Source organism: Panthera pardus, unplaced genomic scaffold (assembly GCF_024362965.1).
Source record: "Panthera pardus isolate Hobbes unplaced genomic scaffold, ASM2436296v1 HiC_scaffold_27, whole genome shotgun sequence".
Lineage (NCBI taxonomy): Eukaryota > Metazoa > Chordata > Mammalia > Carnivora > Felidae > Panthera > Panthera pardus.
In genome coordinates, this window is record NW_026526843.1 from 99,720,473 (window position 1) to 99,741,160 (window position 20,688).

General features: G+C 37.1%; 1 protein-coding gene across 1 annotated transcript in view; it reads right to left on the reverse strand.

Moving 5' to 3' along the window:
* The window catches only part of IL1RAPL1 (interleukin 1 receptor accessory protein like 1), a 1,353,681-nt gene that overhangs the window by 57,022 nt on the left and 1,275,971 nt on the right, over window positions 1–20,688 (reverse strand). The window contains exon 7 of the mRNA XM_019419745.2: window positions 186–318. Coding sequence (XP_019275290.1) covers window positions 186–318 — 133 coding nt within the window. The remainder of the gene's footprint in view (window positions 1–185; window positions 319–20,688) is intronic.

Here is a 20,688-nt window from a genome sequence, read left to right on the forward strand (position 1 = left end):
TGCATAGTCAGTCTCGTAATAGTGTTCTGCCTCATTGCCATTAAATGTTGAGATATTTTTCCTATAATAGTAACCCCCACCCTCAAATAGCAAAAACCCATTTATTTTCCTTTAGCTCACTTTCTATTCACTAACAGAGCTAATGTTAACTTGACTGTACAAGTTCAAAGAAAAAAATATTTTACCTAATGTCACTTTCCCAAACTCGATTTTCATCCAGATCTTCAATAAACTTCTCTCCTTTCATCCAGTAAATTAAAGGACTGACATCTCCACTGTACCCAAAGAAAGCTCTGCAGGTTAGATTAGCTGAGTCGCCTGCAGAGAGAAGAGATGGAAATGTGTTATAAAACTATTTGTACACTCTTATTTTAGGCAAACTGGCAGGTAAAATTTTAATCACTCCATTGATTTAATGAAACATTAACTTAAAATGTTTTCTCAGGTATTTTTAATCTTTGTCAAATTTATAGAATATGTGCTTTTGACAGCTTGTTTAACGAAATGGGAGTTATAAGATTTTGAAGAAGACTGGTTGGCGATTTTATAGAAGGTTCTCCCAGTTAGGCTTGCCCCATGTTTTTTATACGATTAGATTTAGGTTACGAATTGTTGAGAATGATACCAGAGAGGTGATGTGCCCTTCTCAAAGCATGGTATCAGAGGGTACATAATACTAGTAATTACAAGATTTCACAGGGCAGGTGGAAGGAGGTGGGAAATAGAAAGGAAACAAAATCTTTGGATGGGAAAGAAAAGGAACTGCAAATCCAGAATCCCCTAAAAATGTTATTAAAATATTATCACTATATATGGAATAATGTTTTAATTAAGGAAACCGACACACGCTCAGGTAGAAAAGCACATTAAAAAACAAATGAACAACTCATGAGAATAAATACTGGGGATTTTTATTACATGTAAAATCAATGATGCAACTGCAGAGATTAGTTTCTTTCAACATGCTACTCAGGAGACACCATTGTAATGATCAGTGCAGATTGGTTGACTACTTAATAAGGTAAGTGGAGGTCTCTGACTAAAAGGTGGAAGTGAATATAATGCCTGCAAAAGGAAGGTGTATTTCCAGACAGGTTATGCCATTTTGCAAATACTTGGATTGAAGGCCTTAGCCAGCATTAGAGAACCGAAATATTCCAGTACACATGAGTTAGAAGATTCTGTTGCCTCTAAGCGGAGCCAGAAAATGCACGACAAGATAGGGATCTGTAAGGGCTTATTCCAACTTGAATTGGGGCAAGGGATCTCTTAGGGTATATAGAGTGCCAAGGGCAGACTGCCACAAGATGGGCTACTTTGGCATAATGATTATTTTATTTTATTTTATTATAATTTTATTTTAGTATTTTTTTAATTTTCTTTTTTCTTAATGTTTATTATTTTTGAGAGAGAGAGAGAGAGAGAGCAAGCAGGGAAGGGGCAGAGAGAGGGAGACACAGAATTGGAAGTAGAGAGGTCTCAGCACAGAATTATTTTATTATTTTTTTAATGTTTATTTTTGAGAGCAAGCGAGCAAGAGAGAGAGAGCAAGCAGGGAAGGGACAGAGAGAGAGGCAGACACATACTCTGAAGCAGGCTCCAGGCTCCAAGCTGTCAGCACAGAGCCCTATGTGGGGCTTGAACCCACGAGCCATGAGATCATGACCTGAGCCGAAGCTGGAAGCTCAACCAACTGAGCCACCCAGGCGCCCCAGCATACTGGTTATTTTAAATAAAAGTTACTTAAGAGACAGACTGTACAAGAAACACATCCAGACAGTCTTCTGTCTCCCTGAAAGCAGGAAATAAATATCCCATGTGAAAGGTATTCTCCCTGTACCAAAAGGAAAAAAGACATCCTTATCACCAGACAAAGGGAATTCAGAGCTGAGAAGGCTGAGAAAACAATCCTTGTTGTTTTTACCAATGTACAACTGCAGTCCAAATTCTGTTTGGAATTCTTTACTAATGGAAACTCTCAAAGTTTTTTTGGTCCTGTCCATTCCTCAGAGATTTATTGCCTTTGTCTGAAAAGTAAAAAACAAACAAACAAACCAAAACCCAAACCAAAAAAAACAACTGCCTGCCTTAGTCATTTCTTTAGGAATCAATTTCATTATTGGGCCTTTGTGTGCACATAATAAAACTTTGACTTTTTTCTCCTGTAAATCTGTCTCACATCAATTCTTAGTCCAGCTGGAAGAGCTTGAATGGTAAAGGAAGAATTTTTCCTTCCCCTTAGGTATTACAAGAAGGGCTGAAAACTAGGCCCCAGCAACACATTTGTTGGCATCTGAAGCAAGCAAACTTTCTCGTCTTCATAAATTTTTGAGAAGATTCTAAAGGATCCTGACAACTAAATGCCTTTAAAGTGCAAGGAAGGAGGATCCTAAAGACTGGAAACCTCAGAGTTATGAGTTAATAGTGAACATAGCCGGAAATTGTGCGTATGAGTGATTGCTTGAGTAAACCTACTTGCAAATGACATATTTGATAAAGGGTTAGTATCCAAAATATATAAAGAACTTATAAAACTCAACACCCCCCAAAACAAATAATCCAATTAAAGAATGGACAGAAGACATGGATAGACATTTTTCCAAAGAAGACAGACAGATGGCCAACAGACAGATGAAAGGATGCTCAACATCACTCATCATCAGGGAATACAAATCAAAACTACAATGAGATATCACCTCACACCTGTCAGAATGGCTAAAATTAACAACACAAGAAACAACAGGTGTTGGCAAGGATGTGGAAAAAGAGGAAGTCTCTTGCACTGTTGGTGGGAATGCAAACTGGTGCAGGCACTCTGGAAAACAATATGGAGGTTCTTCAAAAAGTTAAAATGGAACTATCAGCAATTGTACTACTAGATATTTCCCCAATGAATAAAACAAATATTAATTCGAAGGGATACATGCACCCTGATATGTGTGTGTGTGTGTGTGTGCGTGCGTATACACACACACATATGTATATACGTACACATACACACACACAGGAATATTACTCAGCCATAGAAAGAATGAACTCTTGCCATTTACAATGACATGGATGGAGCTAGAGAGTATTATGCTAAATGAAATAAGTCAGTCAGAAAAAGACAACTACCATATGATTTCACTCATATGAGAGAGATTGGGAAGTTGCCAGCTGCTTCTGAATGCAATCGGGATAGAGTCAACCTGAGCAGAGCTCTGTTCTGTGAAGAGATTTTTGAGTGGTTTCTCTGAATTATACCTACTCGTGTGGCTGAACAAAAGGCACCATACCCCTTCTCATGCATAGCTACGCTAGGAGGAAAGGACAGCAAGAGTGACCCTGGCAAGTCAGTCCGGAAGGAAGGGCCAGCTGAAGTCTGGCTCACACCTGAGACTACCCAATTGCCTACGGGTTGGGGAGGAAAACTGTGTCCACCCAGTAAGTACTTTTCTTTTGAGAAATGACAACTAATCACATGAGTGCCAGAGAACTGTGACTTTGGATCCCAAGTATGTATTACCTGTGTGTGAAAGCATGATTAAAGGACTACTGTCCCTCCCTGTTATGTTGAATAAGAACCAAGAGTTGATGGAAATTCATGGGTCAGGGTGGGATCTAGGGAGAGATGATGCACTTCTACCCAAAAGGGCAGAAAGAAATTAAGAAGGGCAGATAGGAAAATAGAAATTAGGAGATTTAGGGAATTATGTAGTTAGGAAATAGGAATTAAGAAATTCAAAACAATCCGACTGTGTTTACACCTTGGGCGGATGAAGCAGGACACGTCAGTTACGTGACAGGTTTTTAGCATGTGAATTTTAGAAGCCGTCCATCCATGATTCATTTCACATTCTCATGCTTTTTAATGTTATATTCTTTGCTTTAAATTTTCTTCATTTCCACTTCTTCCGAAAGAATGACTTGGCTTTTCTAGAAATAGTCTTTCTGTCTTTTCTTCTCCCATAGCCCTTGGGACATATGTCTGTACTTTATCATAACATATTCCTTACAATACTTGGTTTGTTTGCATGTCTAACCCAGAGGCAGAAATTATATGTGCATTTACCTTTGCACATCACTAGGACCCATTACAGTGTCTTGAATGTGTTAGGAGCTCAACACATAATTTCAAATGAATAACCTGCTTAATATCTCTTGTACTTGCATTTCCCCTTGGTTCCTTGTTTTCAAAGCTTCATTTATTAAAGGTTACGTGTCTATAGCCTATCGCAAAAGGCCAAGTCTATCTTATAAACCAGTCTTCAACATTGCAAATGCAGAACCTCCTCATTCAGATGTTATTTCACTTGTGGGCTGGAGCCGGTTCATACCAGTAGGAGTCAATGAGTACAATTTTCAGAAATTCTTGTAAGCAGGTTGTTAAACACAGTCGTTATTAAAAAATCAAAGTATAGAAGCTTACAATTAAATATACTGTATTAAAAACAAAGGTATTAGACATTTAAAGCTCAAAAATTCCAAATTAGTTGGCTAGATTCTTCATCTTTCCCCAACTGCACATTTAGTGATCTTATGTTGGTAGCTTGCAATCATGAGCCATGGTGGGAGTATATACCCCAGAAGTTGGCAAATTCTACAATTCAGGTTATGATTTATCGTTTTTGTTGTCTGTCTATACTTGAGGCAACATGGAGAAAATGTTATTAATGTAGATTAAACTTCACAGTGTCAGGCCTACGGCTGTTATATTGGTAAAAGCACAAACATAAAAATATTCCTCTCATATTCAAAAACTATGATTTGATTCAGTAAAGAAGTTGCTTACATCAATGATAAACAAATACAGTTCTGACATATATCTCCAGTGTCTCACTCTTATTTGCCAATGCAAATTAAAGGGTCAAGACCACTTAGATGTCAGAATTACACTTGGAGAACCAATGGTTAAGCATTTACCGGCACACCACTCTCTTTAAAACTGTTCTCTCAAAGAAATTGCACACATGTAAGAATAATAATTCACATATCAATTTACCCATGTAAATCGTTTTTAGTATAGTCACAGAACCAGGAACACAATCAACTCTAGGAAACTTTCATCCCTCAAAGAAATGTTGACCCAATTGGTCACTAGTCATTTCCTCCCAATCCTCCCCAGCCTTCAACGACCACTAATCTACTTCTAATTTCTGCCTCTATGGATTTGCCTATTTTGGACATCTTGTATAGGTGGAATCATACGGTACGTAGCCTTTTGTGCCTGGCTTCTCATGCTTAGCTTAATATTTTCAAGGTTCATCCATGTTACAGCATTTATCAGTGTGTCATTCCTCTTTGTGGCTAAATAATATTCCATTGAATGGGTGTACCATATTTTGTTTATCCATTCATTAGTTGATGGATATTTGAGTTGTTTCCACTCTTTGGCTGTAAATAATAATGTTGCTTTGAACACTCCTGTACAAATTTTTGTGTGGACATAAATGATTTCATTTCTCTTGAGTGGAATCTAAAACTAGAACTTATATCTAAAAGTCAAATTTCTGGGTCATAAGATAATTCTATGTTTAAATCTTTGACGAATTGCCAACCTGTGGATTTCCAAAGTGGTTATTCCATTGTATATTCTGACCAGCAATGTACGAATGAGGGTTTCAATTTCCCCATATACTTACCAAAACTTATATCTATCTTTTAGATTATAGCCATTCTAGTGAGTGTGAAGTATCATCTTTTTGTGGTTCTTACCGTTCATATTAAACCAAAAATTTTTGTTACATATAATTATTATTAATACTCAATGTTGTTCAAAATATAAAAACAATATCAGGATAAAAGGGCTTTTATTAGACCACAGAATGTAATTGTCAACATCATGCCTAAAATGCTTATTTCTCCACCGTTGTGTTGTAGATCCTCTGATGGATTTATAATTTTAGATGAGATTTCATACCAACAGAATAAGTTATCAAAGGCTTACGCTCTTTAAGAAAAACTACAAAGAGTTATTTCCAAATGTTTAAAAGTAGACAAATATTAAACAAGAAGTTAATATAAATGGGGCCCACAGGATTATCTCCTTTAAATTCAATACAGGAACACCTATCCGCATCATTTTTATATGAAAATTTCTTTGTAGTTCTGCTACAACAAGACATAAGCAAAAAACAACTGTAAGGTGCTTTAGAAGGATGATAAAACTATTATTTGAATACAATAAAATTGCACACTTAACCAACTTAAAAGACCTGCTATTTTTACTTTCTTTGAAGAGTTCTTTCTTTCAACTGTCCAAATATAAGAAATACATAACAATCTCAGGGCACCTAGGTGGCCCAGTTGGTTAAGTGTCTGACTTTTGATTTCAGCTCAGGTCATGACCTCACAGTTCGTGGGTTCAAGCCCCGTGTTGGTCTCCACACTGACAGCGTGCAGCCTGCTTGGGATTCTCTCTTTCCCCTCTCTCTCTCTCACTCTCTCTCTCCCTTCCCTGCTCATGTGTGTGCATGCACATTCTCTCTCAAAATAAATAAATGAACTTAAAAAAAGAAATATATAATAGTCTCTTACCAACAAAGTGTCAAAGTTTGGCCTTTTGATATAACAGACTTTTGTATTTGTATTACAAAATGTAAACATCTGTACATTTTGAGTTGTTCTATATGCAATTTGAGTTATTCTAAACAGAATCATATAAAAAATATACCCATATCTTGTCAAAAATATGACTCATCATCCCTATAGAACAAATGGAGTGTATGTGGTAATGCTTAATGAGAGGGCTATCCACCCTCTTAATATATTTGGATGGAATTTCACATCCAGAAAAAATGCCCTGAAGAAACTCAAGAGCCAGAACATGCAAAATAAAAACAACAGAGAATGCAGGCTTAAAGAGCATTAATTCTAAAATTATTAAAAGCTTGCTTATAAAATTTTAAAATGAGACACAGTCTGCCTAATATGAGATTGTAGGACCTTCTACCTCAGCACATTGGGACCCTGCGGCAATGAACAAGTGAAGAAGGCAATTCAGGAGAAACAAGTTTTCCTTAATGGGGTAGATTTGGAAGCCTGACATATTCGAGTTTTTTTTAAAGTATATGATTCATAGCAAATTAATGCACTTTTATTTTAGCTAGTTAATGTGCTTTTAAATTATTTTTTCTTTAATCTTATTCTCTAGGAGTCGCTGATTTTTATCATACTTTTGTCAGCCTTAAGAGGAAAACCTTATGGTTATCCATGGTCTATGATATCTAAAAATCAACATCATACTAATTTCCATAGTAACCAAAAAGAAAATAATAAAAATCTTATTTACATGAGAACTAAACAACAAATTATAACGAGAGATGGTTGTGGATAAACCACAAAATCATATCAAGTGAGTTTAAAAGTTTTATGAAATACACACACACACACACACACACACACATATATGTATCATTTGTACATTTTTGGTTGGAAAAAGTAAATATTTTTGAAGTCTATTCTCAAGCTACATTTTAAAATCTATTTACTCATTTTAAGAGAGAGAAGGAGAGTGCAGAGGGAGGGGGGAGAGAGAGAGAGCGGATGACAGAGAATCCCAAGCAGGCTCTGCATTGCCAGGTCAGAGCCTGACTTGGGGCTAGAACTCACTGACTGTGAGATCATGACACATACCATGGGACTGTAACCAGAGCTGAAACCAAGAGTTGGACGCACAAACGACTGAGTCACTTAGGTGCCCTGACAAGCTGTATTTTAGATTTAATGTTAGTGCTAAAAAAAAAAAATCTAATAAGTTGTAGAATTCAGCAAAATTAATCTGTATTCATTTAGAAATTTAAGTAGATAGCTATTGTCAATAACTATCCTTACAAAAAAGTATAATGATAAGTAACAGGGGACAGACAGCATGTGGATGGTCCAAAGAAAGAGCAACATGTATTGACTTTTATATATTTTCTTAAATAAAAAATTGGATATATTTAAGGTGTACAGCATGATTTTATACACAAACATTCACACACATATAGTGAGATGATTACTACAGTCAAGATAATGAAGATATCATCTCCTCACATAGTTAATTTTCTATTTTTTGGGACGAGAGCCCCCGGCATCTACTCTCTTAGTGAATGTCCAGCATTCAGTACAGTATTTTTAACTATAGTCATCATCCTGTACATTAGATCTCTAGACTTGTTCATCTTACATAACTGCAACTTTGTCCCTTTTGACCATCTCCCCCCCCCCCCATAACCACTGTTCTACTCTCTCCTTTTATGTACATGTTTTTTTAGATTCCACATATAAGTGCGATCATGCAGTTTTTTTCTTCTCTGTCTGGCTTATTTCACTTAATGTCTTCCAGGCTCATCCATGTGGTTGTGCAAATGGCAGGATCTCCTTTTATTTTAATGTTTATTCATTAATTTTGAGAGAGAGAAGAGTACACAAGCAGGAGAGGGGCACAGAGAAGGTGAGACAGAATCCCAAGCAGGCTCTGCACCATCAGAGCAGAATCTGATGGGGGGCTCAAACTCACAAATCATGAGATCATGACCTGAGCTGAGATCAAGAGTCGGACGTCTGACTGAGCCACCCAGGGGCCCCAGGATCTCCTTTTTAAGGCTGAATAAATTTCACCTCACATATATATATTCTCACAATTGCTCAATCCATTCATCCATCAATGGGCAATTAAGCTATTTCCAATCTTGACTATTGTGAATGGCTAATAGTTATGTGAAAAGGCACTCAACACCACGAATCATCAGGGAAATGCAAATCCAAACCACAATGTGGGGTGCCCAGATGGCTTAGTCATGATCTCAGGATCCTGCAAATCCCACCTCTGGCTCCGTGCTGACAGCACAGAGCCTGCTTGGGATTCTTTCTCTCCCTCTCTCCCTCTGCCCCTTCCTTGCCCTCTTTCCTTCTCTCAAAAATAAACGAACTTAAACAAAAAAACAAAACACAATGAGATCTTAGCCCATACCTTTTAGGATGGCTATTATAAAAAAAATTAAAAGGTAAAAAATGTTGACAAGAATGTGGAGAAAAGAGAATCCTTTACACTGTTGAGGGGAATGTAAATTGGTACAGACATTACAGAAAAAAAAAGTATGCAGTTTCTTCAAAAAATCAAAAATAGAACTACCATATCATCCAGCAATCTCTCTTCTGGGTACATTCCTGAAGGAAATGAAATAACTACCTTGAAGAGATATCTGTACTCTCATGTTTATTGCAAAATGTACTTAAAAACAACAATAAAAATAACATGATTTTTGGCCCTCTGGCAGAGATATGGCTCTTTGGAATCAATTGTAATGCTCAGAAAGGGTACTGGACCTAACTACAGGCAATGAGTTTTCAGAATTGAATTATAATTGGGAAACACAAATTAATTTCACAGGACACAACAAAAAATTGGGATTTGTTAAATATTATTATAAGAAAGATAAACTACGAGATTATTGTTTTATAAATCTTGGAGGAAAAATCATTTTTAGAATTAGTCTAGAAACTACCAGAAAGTTCAAGATTGACATATTTGAATATATAATTAGTAAAATTTTAGTAGAATGGAAAATAATACAAAGAAAACGAAGACAACAGAGAATGATTATAAATTTTTCTTTATTGTATTTGTTATCTAATGTATGTCTGAGTATGTTTTCAATTAAAAACAAAAAGCAATAAAGAACTTTTAGCACAGTGCCGAAAAGGTCATTAATAGATTAATATTCCAGATATTCAACTTGAAAACGATCACAGCCAGATTTAAAAAAAATTAAGTTTATTTATTTTTTTAGTGATTTCTACACCCAACATAGGGGCTCAAACTCATGACCCTGAGATCAAAAGTTACATGCATTTCCGACTGAGCCAGCCAGGCCCCTCAGCCAGATTTTGATAGCAACTTGAGGAAAGATTATTAGTGTTGCAAGTCCTAATGCTACCATTAACCTTGTTTATTTTTGTAATTTTCCATTAACTTTCATGCCATATTTGTTATACTCCCATATCTTCAACAGTATCAGTTAGTTTAGACAAATATGGCTTCAGACTTGACTTTTTTTGCTTACTTAAGCCAGTGAATCTCAAACTTACTGCCAAAAATCTGACCCATCCCCAAGCAGGTATTGACTCAGCAAGTGTGGAGGGTTACAAGGATTTTCATTTTTAATAAGTACTCCCAGGTGATTCTCTTGTGAGCAGTGACAGTTAACTGTCTGGAACAATTTCTTCTTACCTTGGACTTTGTTTAAAGTGGAATTGGGGCTCAGAAAAGAAACCAGATTGAAAAACATTTAGGCAGGGCCCTCAGGCAGGAAGCAGGGACAGGGAGGCTGGGGAAGAGGAAATAGGGTTCGTAATAATGACAGTGGTGGGTAGAGAGGTAGCAGTGTAGGCAGAGATGTCTGACTGGGTCCCTGATAACCTAATCCAAGCTACCGAAATACATTCTCCTTCCTAAGGAATGTAGGAAAGAAAAATTGTGTTTCCGTGGAAAATTACTCATTTATCTACTGCACACCTTTCTGAGTTATCAGATGCCAGCTCTTCACTGCCTTTAGCTATTTTTCGACTCTGTAAATTGTAAGTAACTGATATGTAAATTCTCTCAGGTCTGGTAGTGATTTAATTGACTTCATTTTCCCTCTGCTCTCTTAGCTCCTTCCCACCCCCAACCCAGAGAAAAATCAATTTTGTCTCGAGTTGGAATTTATGTCAACATTCCTTTACTCTGCATGAATCTGCTATTTTGACTTTACCTTGGGGCCGGTCATAACATCTGCCTGATTTCTTCATATCATACAAGCAAAATTTCTTTAACATGTATTCATTCTTATATCTGTACGAAGGTCATGATTGTAAATTTTTCTGGAAGTTATCTGTTAACAGGAATACAATGCTTGCCTCATTGCTTATCACTGCCATTGAAATAATCAACATATTATATTTACATATACATGATCTGTCTCTGACATTTGTTTGATTCCCGAAAGATTTTATGGACATTCTCCTTATTCTTTTTTTCAAATATAATAATGGGCCACAGAATTTTATTTTTACCCTGTTGAAGTTCGGACTATTTAACTTGTTACCAAGAGAAACTCCATCTTTTCTGTCCTGTGCTCTGTAATTTGCTGGAACGTGAAATTTCTGATAAGGCAATCCTAGCCTGTGATTCAGAGTCGAGAACCACAGCTCTTCCTCATCCTCAACCACTTAGATATTGAAAAAACACCTTCAGTCTCTTCTCTGAAAGCCAAGTGATTGCGCTAATACTATTTACTACACTTAACCAGAAACACAGGAAATTAGCATCAGAATTCCACAAGTCACAGAGAAGGGAGAGACACATTAATTGAATTGTCCTTTCCATTTTGTTTCTTTGTTTTCCTTCAAATAATAGCAGAAAACTTTAACCTGTGGCGTGGGGAGCGAAACGCATCAAATGTATCCGGCAGCCAGGGCCGGAATCCTGAAGATAAAGGTATTCTTGCGGTCTCAAGGTGATACCGGTAGAAGCTACAGTAAAATGCACTAAATGCTTCTGCTGCCTTTTTGGTCGAAAGGTGCCCTGTCAGCTCAATCTTACCCGGTTCAGAAGGAAGCATTCGAAAATTGATCATGAAAAATCGTTTGCTATCTAAAATAAGAACAATGCTTGTCATATGGCAGGCTTTCAAGTAGGCCAATGTGAGGAGGCCTGAGAGGAAAAATAATATGTTTTCCCTTCAACCAGGGGATTCTAATCGGCAGCAGGGACACTTGTTATTTAGGGCAACCTTCTAATTTGTATCCTCTGACCATTTCTAACGCTGCTGAGATCAGAGATTCTCTCTCCACTAGAGGACACTCTCTAACACTGGGAAAAAAAACCCCAAAACCCCAAAACCTCACCTTTTTAATTAAAAGAAAAATTCTTCTCTAATTAAAAAGCATCAATATCCAGAGGTCTTACTCAGAATCAGGCAATAGTGAGCATTTTGTTCTTTTTTTTTTTTCTTTGCCATGTGTCAAACACCATTTATTTTCTCATTTAATCATCAACACATCTTGATTCCCAGGAAATTAATATATCCTGGCTTAGTTGAGAATGAACTGGTCAAGGTCTCCTATATGGACAGAAAATTCTGTGGAGAGGAATAAGAAATTTAGCCAGTGGATTCTCAAATTTTCTGGGAGGTGCGTATAACATAATCAGATATTCTTTTATACTTTATGTACATATTTTATATACATAAAGTTGTGATTTGTAAGGGGGGGTTGTTTGTTTTTGTTTGTCCGTTGTTCCTTTTTCTGGTAAACAAAATCCCCAATTCCACCCTCCTCATGTAAGAGAACTGCTTTCCTAAGTGTCAGCCAATTATAGTACCCTATCCTCTTGGGTATAGTGATTGACATCAGTGTGTAGCCAGTGGTTGGCTACAGGGGTTGACATATGACCCAAATGGCACCAATGATAATTCCTCCCTCTTTCAACAGGAGGGACCAGACCATTCTTTTAAAAAATCCAGGTAAAACTGGTATATGACATTATATAAGTTTCAGGTGTACATTCAAATTGGACATCTGTATACACTATAAAGCGATCATCACTGAAAGTCTAGTTACCATCCATCACTATACGATGAATATCCATCATCCATTTAGCTCTCCCACAACCTCCATCCCCTCTTATGACCACAATTTTTTCTCTGTCTCTGTAAGTTTGTTTTATTTGTTCATTTGCTTTGTGTTTTTTGATTTCACATATGAGTAAAGCGATACAGTATTTGTCTTTCTCCATCTGACTTAATTCACCTAGCATAATACCCTCAAGTTCCATCCAAGTTGTTACAAAAGGCAGGATTTCATTCTTTATAGCTGTGTAGCATTATATATACATAGCATTACATATATATATATATATATATATATATATATATATATATACACACACATATATATAGCATTATATATATATGTAGCATTATATATAGATATATCTATCTCTATCGATAGAGATATATATATAATATATAAGTATATATATTATATATATAAAATCTATTGATGGGCACTCAATCTTCTTAAATTTACTGAGAATTGTTTTGTGGCCTAACCTGTGATGTATCCTGGAGAAGGTTCCATGTGCACTTGAGAAGAATGCATATTCTGCTGTTTTTAGATGGAATGTTGTTTCTATGAAGTCCATGTGATCTAACGTGTTGTTTAAAGCCAACATTACCTTATTGATTTTCTGTCTAAATGATCTAACCAATGATATGATGGAAGCAGGGTGTTAAAGTCCCCTATTATTGTATTGATGTCAGTATCTCCCGTTAGGTACATTAATATTTGCTTTATATATTTTGGTGCTTTCATGTGGGTGCATATATATTTATAAACCTTATCTTCTCTTGCTAGATGGACCCCTTTATCATTATGTAATGACTTTGTTTTTTTTTATTAGTCTTTGTTTTAAAGTCTATTTTGTCTGATATGAGTATATCTATACCACTTTTCTTTAAAAAAATTTTTTTTAATGTTTATTTATGTTTGAGAGAGAGAGAGACAGTGAGCAGGGGATGGGCAGACAGAGAGGGAGACACAGAATATGAAGCAGGCTCCGGGCTCCAAGCCGTCAGCACAGAGCCCGATGTGGGGCTTGAACTCACAAACCGTGAGACCATGACCTGAGCTGAAGTCAGACGCTTAACCGACTGAGCCACCCAGGTGCCCCTACACCATTTTCCTTTTTGTTTCCATTTGCATGTAATATCGTTTTCCATCCCTTCCATATCTTCACTTTCAGTCTGTGTATGTCCTTTCATAGTAAGTCTCACATAGGCAACATGTAGATGGATCTTGTTTTTTAAATTCATTTAGCCACTCATGTCTTTGGATTGGAGAAGTTAGTCCATTTACTTTTAAAGTCATTACTTATAAGGTATGTACTTATTGCCATTTGGTTCATTTTTGTTCATTTGGTTGTTTTCAACAACCTCTGTTCCTTTCTTTTCCTCTTTCTCTCTCCTCTTAGGGTGTGATAGCTTTCTTTAGTGTTACATTTTGTTTCCTTTCTTATTTTCTTTTGTGGTTTTACTGTAAGTTTTTGCTTTGTGGTTAACATAACATTTGTTCATAACATCCTCGGTGTATAATGGGTGGTTTTAAGTTGATAGGAAGTTAAATTTGAACACATTCCAAAACTTACATTTTTACTCTCCACCTTTTGCTTCTTTTTATTGTATGCATCCCTGAATTAACTTTTGTAGTTTTAGTTACTTTTACTATTTTTGTATTTTAAGGCTCATACTTGCTTTAGAAGTCATTGATCCACTTTCTATAATATGTATTTACCTTTTCCAGTGAGAGTTTTATATTTGTACTGTTTCTTGCTCTTAGTGCCATTTCTTTTCAGCTTAAAGAAGTTCCTTTTACATTTTTTATAAGGCCAGTTTAGTGGTGATGAAGTTCTTCAGTTTTTGTTTATCTGGAAAACTCTTAATTTCCCCTTCAATTCTGAATGATAACCTTTCTGGGTAGAGAATTCTTGGTTGAAGGTTTTTTTCCTTTCAGCACTTTGAATATTTCATGCCACTCTTTTCATGCCTTCAAAGTTTCTGCTGAAAAAATCCACTGATAGCCTAATGGGCTTTCCTTTGTATGTAATAATTTGTTCTCGTGCTGCTTTTAAAATATTCTCTTTATCTTTAGCATTTTAATTATATTGTGTCTTGGTGTGGATCTCTTTGCATTTGCCTTTTTTGGAACTCTCTGGGCTTCCTGGACCTGGACATCTCTATCCTTCCCCGGATGAGGGAAATTTTCAGCCATTATTTCCTCAAATAAGTTTTCTGGCCCTTTCTCTTTCTTTTCTCCTTCTGGGATACCTAAATGTGAATATTATTCTGCTTGATGTTTCCTCAAAAGTCCCCTTAAGGCTTCTTCACTTTTTAAAATTATTTTTTGTTTTTCTGCTCTGTCGAGTGAGTTCCATTGTTTTGTCTTCCAGCTTGATGATCCATTCTTCTGTTTCATCCAGTCTACTGTTGAACTCCCCTAGTGTGATTTTCACTTCAGTTATTGTATTATTCAGTTCTGTAACTTCTGTTTGGTACTTTATTATATTTTCTATCTCTGTTGAAGTTCTGACTGTGTTCATCTACTCTCCCGAATTTGGTGACCATTTTTTGAGCATTACTTTGAACTCTTTATCAGGTAGATTGCTTATCTGTGTTTCATTTAGGTCTTTTTCTTTGATTTTCTCTTGATCTTTCATTTGGAGCATATTCCTCTGTCTCCTCATTTTGCCTCTGTCTCTGTGTTTGTTTCTATATATTATGTAAATCAGCTAACTCTTCCAGCCTTGAAGGAATGTTCTTGTGTATAAGATGTCCCACAGCTCAAAAGTGCTACCCTCCCTCGCCACCACAGCCAGACACTCAAGGGGTGTCCCCTGTTTGAGCTGCATGTGCCCACCTGCTGTGGTGAAGCCATGGCTGTGGTGCAGGGGTGAATGGGGCTCTTGCCCAGCCCAGATAACACACAGCTGTGATTCGGCGGTGAGCAGGGCCCTCAGTGGGTCTCAGTGGCCCTTTGGTGCCAACAAGTCAGTGGGGAGAGTTCCAAAATGACACCCGCTAGCACCAGCATTATCAAGTTAGAATGAATTCAGAAAAATGATGCCCAGTGATCTAAAACGTCACTTGCTATTGTCTCTGTCTCTTGAGAGAATGCCATAAAATTTCTGTCTCCCTGGCAGGTAGTTTAAGATTAGTAAGTGGGTCTTCTTCACATATGGTCTAGGTGCTTTGCAAGCTCGTGTTTTGACCTGGGTCCCTTGGCAAGTGAGTCTGTGTGTGAGCCCCTCAAGAGCAGATTTGCTCCTCTCTACAGTTCTATGATTTTCCTGCATATAATCCCCATTGTTTTTCAAAGCCAGGTGTTTCGGTGGCTCATCTCTTCTGTGCAGTGTCTATAAGTTGGGGTGTTTGATGTAGAGCACACACTGCTTGCTTCTCAGGGGAAAAGTTCCATATTTTTGAGATCTCTCCTGATTGTGGATTGCCATGCCTGGGGTGGGTGCTTTTTGGTGAAATCCAGTCTTTGCCTTTCTTACCTGTTTTGATGCTGATCTTTTTTATCTTTTGTTATGGATGCTCTGTTTGTAAAGTTTTCAGGTCTTTTTTTTTGGAGGAAATTATTTCATGTGTACTTGTAAATTTTTTGTATCCATGGGAAAAGGTGAGTTCGGGATCTTCTTTGCCACCACCTTGAACCCTCTCCTCAAGAGCATTCTGTTCTTAAATAAGATGTTGAATAGTAGGGTGATTTTAATTTCATTTGCACCAGTAATCATGCATATTAAAATTATTGCATGATCATGGTAAAGATAAACGTTTTGCCAGATTCTCCATTTAAAATAAAAGCAAAGCAGTTTACAGAACATATTTATCTTTTGTCATTGGTCACACTGAATGGCTCCTCTTCTGGAAAGCTGTATTCAGAAATGAAGAATCTCCCCCGCCAACCACCACTGCCACACACACACACACACACACACACACACACACACACACACAGACAAATAAAGAAAGTTCCCTTGGAACTTCCTCAAGATGCTTTACCCAAATAAGTATCGACACCTATGGTACATAATAATTGCCAGTATCTAACGATCTAACTAGATTGTTCTCCGGAAATCAGAGATTTCTCCAAGGATTCCAAAAGAAAGGAAAGAAGTGCAAGAGATAGATTATATCGAGCTCATAGATGAGGATGTTATTCGTGCAAGATGTAACAATGTCTGCTCAAATGTCAAGAGAGCAAAATCACAGAAAAACTAGTCAGACACTTTTAAATTTGCTAACCACATTTTAACTGTATCGTCAGATTTCTTGATGAACATTTATTTTCTACTATCTTACAGCGTATTTCTGTAGCTTTTCGGCACAAGGCAACTTATTTGGAGGGGAATAGATTACAAGAGGATCTAAGTAGCCACAAACAATTTGAAACTCACAAAATGTTACCAATTATTACTATTACTAGTATTACTATTATTATGGGACTTAAACTTTTCTATAAGTAATGACTTGCAGTTCATGCATCCATTTAGACCAAATTATTCTCTTCAGGAACCTGAGGGCTGCATATAGGGATTTGTATAAATTGATGAGGATATTTCCCAAACTAATAAGATGAAGAGAGACAGTGGCAAAACCCTTCCAGTATGATGGGAAAACCTCATGCATTTGAAAGGAAAAGGTGTACAAATGGGAATATTATTACTGCATTGTGTTTTGATAGTTCAAAGGTGCTTGTAAGGACTCAAATTGTAGCTTTTGATGGCTGCCTTTTACCTGCACAATACAAAAGTTTATGGCATCCAGAACAATCAGGGGACACCAGGCTAAAGAAAGGAACTCATCAAGCGTCAGTTAACATCTGGTGCCCTCTGATGACCTCACCCCTGGAAAAGTGTGATGTTGCATCTGAGTGTTGAGAAGATGGGCATTAGATAAAACGAGGAAACTGGTGAACGCTTAGGGGAAAATGTTCAACTGCCAGGAAATGGATTTGCTCAAAAACATTATTCAGAAATTCTTGATGATAAAGGAAAGGAAGTAGGGCCATTTTTTTGGATGTTTTAAAAATTGGATTGAGATTTGCATAATATAAAATTTACCATCTTAGTCATTTTTAAGTAAAGAAGAAAGTAGGGCCCCTTTTGCCCATCGGTTGAAGAGTGGATAGAAGAAGTGACTTGTGGGTTGCTTTCTGGCATAGACATCAGAACTGCAGATAATTTTGTGCATTTCTAAAACTGTTTTGAGTCATTCACAAAGTAGACTTTCGTTTTTTGTAATGCAGACATTTTTAAGTTTTTATTGCAGAGCCCTTACCAATCTCAAGTTTTGGGCATTGCATTTTGATAAGACAACTACTTTATTTTTGCTCCATTAACTACATATTCACTACACTAAATTCCTCACTGCTTCTTTTAACTCTTGTGATGCTTATTCCATTTTTAGGCTTCAATTATACTTAAATCAACCATTAACAAACATAGAGAAAGCATTTATCTGTGGGTCAGTGATCAGCAAATTCTTTACACTTCAGTATAACAAGCAGGTGACACAAGAGAAAAGAAAACAGAGGGGGAGGTAGATGAGGAATATGAAAAGAAGGAGGAAAGAAAGAGATATTAGTGATGATGGTGAAGGGTATCAAAATGTCCCCAAAAGCTTATTCAAATGTAACTTTTACACATAGGTTGCTGTTGTCCTTTTGAGCACACCGTGTCCTAACATTGCCTTCATTTTTCGCATGTGCTTAATCTGTTTTCTCAAAACCCTGGCTTTTACCTACTAAGGGAGAGATCACTAAATGCCTCCCAGTGTCTATTATCCCTCTTTCTTTTAGTAATATAACCCCCAAAGTTTTAGCCAGGCACGGGGCCACAGCTATAGATGATATTTCCACGCTTGCCTCACAGGTAGATATGCCATGTGACTGAGATTGGGCCAATGAGATGGGGGAAGAAGTGATGTGTACAATCTCCTTTACGTACAGTCTCCTTTATGATCATCCTCATGCCCTAGACTTTTATTTTTCCTTTTCCTGTAGGCTCAAAAGCCGTGAACTGGTTTCTACCATATATATGAAGACAAAATGGTGGAGCAACAAGGTGTAAGGAAACGGGCTCGGTCCCTGAATGACTTAACGGAACAGAATCACTCCACCAGACAGGGCTACTCTCTACTGGTCTATTTAATGAGAGAAATCAACTTCTAATTTATTGAAGACATTGTATTTTGGGGATTTGTTACTCAGCTTAGGCTGTGCCCAAACAGGATCTCTAGAATGTACTTTTGTCACCTTGTCTGCCAGGTTGCAGTGTGGCAGGATAAACGTCATGGCATTACACTAATTTGATCCACTCATTGTTGTAGACAAGAGCCATTTACCTCTTGCTGTCCTCTAATCATTTCCCACAGTACCTAAGTACAGAATGAAGAAACAGAAAAATACAAAACCCTTATTTGAGAAAGAAAGCACGAAGTTAGGAATGAGTCTTCTTTTCAGAAAGAACTTAGATTTAATTAGAGGAGAACTCTAAGGCATTAGCTTTCATTTATTTAAGGTTAATACAGTCAATAGCATCTGCTCTAAAACACATACAGTACCTGTGACTTTAAAAGGGGATTTTGTTTTGCTGTTTCTTATGTGGCCTGGTTACACTAAAATGGAAGGTCCAATTCAAATTTGCGTTTTGCTTCATCTCTATTTTTTTTATATCTGTGAGTTTTAACGAGACACCCTGCCCCTTCCCCAAGTGTCCTAATACTCAAGGTCTTAAAGGGAAAATTGAGATACGCACAAAGCCTTCTTTTCTTATGTTTTAGAAAACATAAACCATAATTCTGAGGTTTATGTGGCTTTGAAGGTTAATGAAATATTCTTCAGGAAGTTTCATAAGCTAATGAAACATGGCTAGTGTAGGACATAATGATAGCTCATGCAAGATGTTTATTATTTAAAATGTAAATGCACATTCAGTGAACTCACTGTTGTATGTTCTCTTCGTAAGAGGAAGACATGTCTCAGAGGCTTCGTAAAGGCCTGCCTCGAAGGCCTTTCGTTGTGAGCACTGTATTAAAAGTATTCAGTGTAACTGCTGGTGTTTCGTACAGTGGTTTGCTCTGTGTGTCTCTTCTCCATAGCGACTTAATAAGATGCTTCTGAAAGCTTCTGAGCCCAAAACACACTACACGGCTTATTTTTTGGTCCACATTCCATAGAAGGAGAAACGATAGTAGCGTGAACTGCCATGGAAGCAGTTTAAACGATTGAAGCTCAAAATGGGAGGGAATTTTTGGTGCCGACTTATCACCAAGTTTTAGAAGTTGACAGCATTCATACATATTTTTACTACTTAAAAAAATTTAACGTAATTTTTCATTTCTAGCCTATGAGCAAAGCTGTTTCTTTCCGTTCTTTTCATTCTTGAAAAATATATGTTATTTCTCTTTGGAATCTGTATCTTCCCTTGCAATCCATTCTCCTGTTGGCCTCTTAAAAGACACTAGAGAGTAGCCCTGCTCTTGTAACTTTCAGCCTTCTTTTCTGATCATAGAACCTCGGGTTCACAAGGTATTTTCCTCCTCGTGTTTAAAAGTATTTTTATTTTATTTTTTTAACATTTATTTATTTTTGAGAGCGAGAGAGAGAGAGAACAGGGGAGGGGCAGAGGGAGGGAGACACAGAATCTGAAGCAGGCTCCAGGCTCTGAGCTGTCAATACACAGCCTGATGTGGGGCTTGAACTCAGGAACCACGAGATCATGACTTCAGCCGAAGTCGAATGTTTAACTGACTGAGCCACCCAGGCACCCCTGAAAGTATTTTTATTAACTCTAAACGTGCAATTTCTGGAGAAGCTGTGACGTTCTTCTTAATTTTTTCCTTCTTTCGGGGTTCCCAGTCTTACTTTCTATAATTTTATCCTCCCTTATGGTGTTATTTTTATTCCTGGCCTTTATACTAAACTGGGATCTTATTAAAAACTCACTCACACACAGAATCCAATAATAGACAGACTAGGTACTCTTCTGTGAGCTCTTCAGAGGGTTTTCACATGGCTTTTAATCACGAGTGCTGTGCACAAGGCTTATGAGACACATTGATCTAGAAGGTTTATAACCGTCGAGATGTCTTTAATAAAAGGGATTGTAAAGTAGCC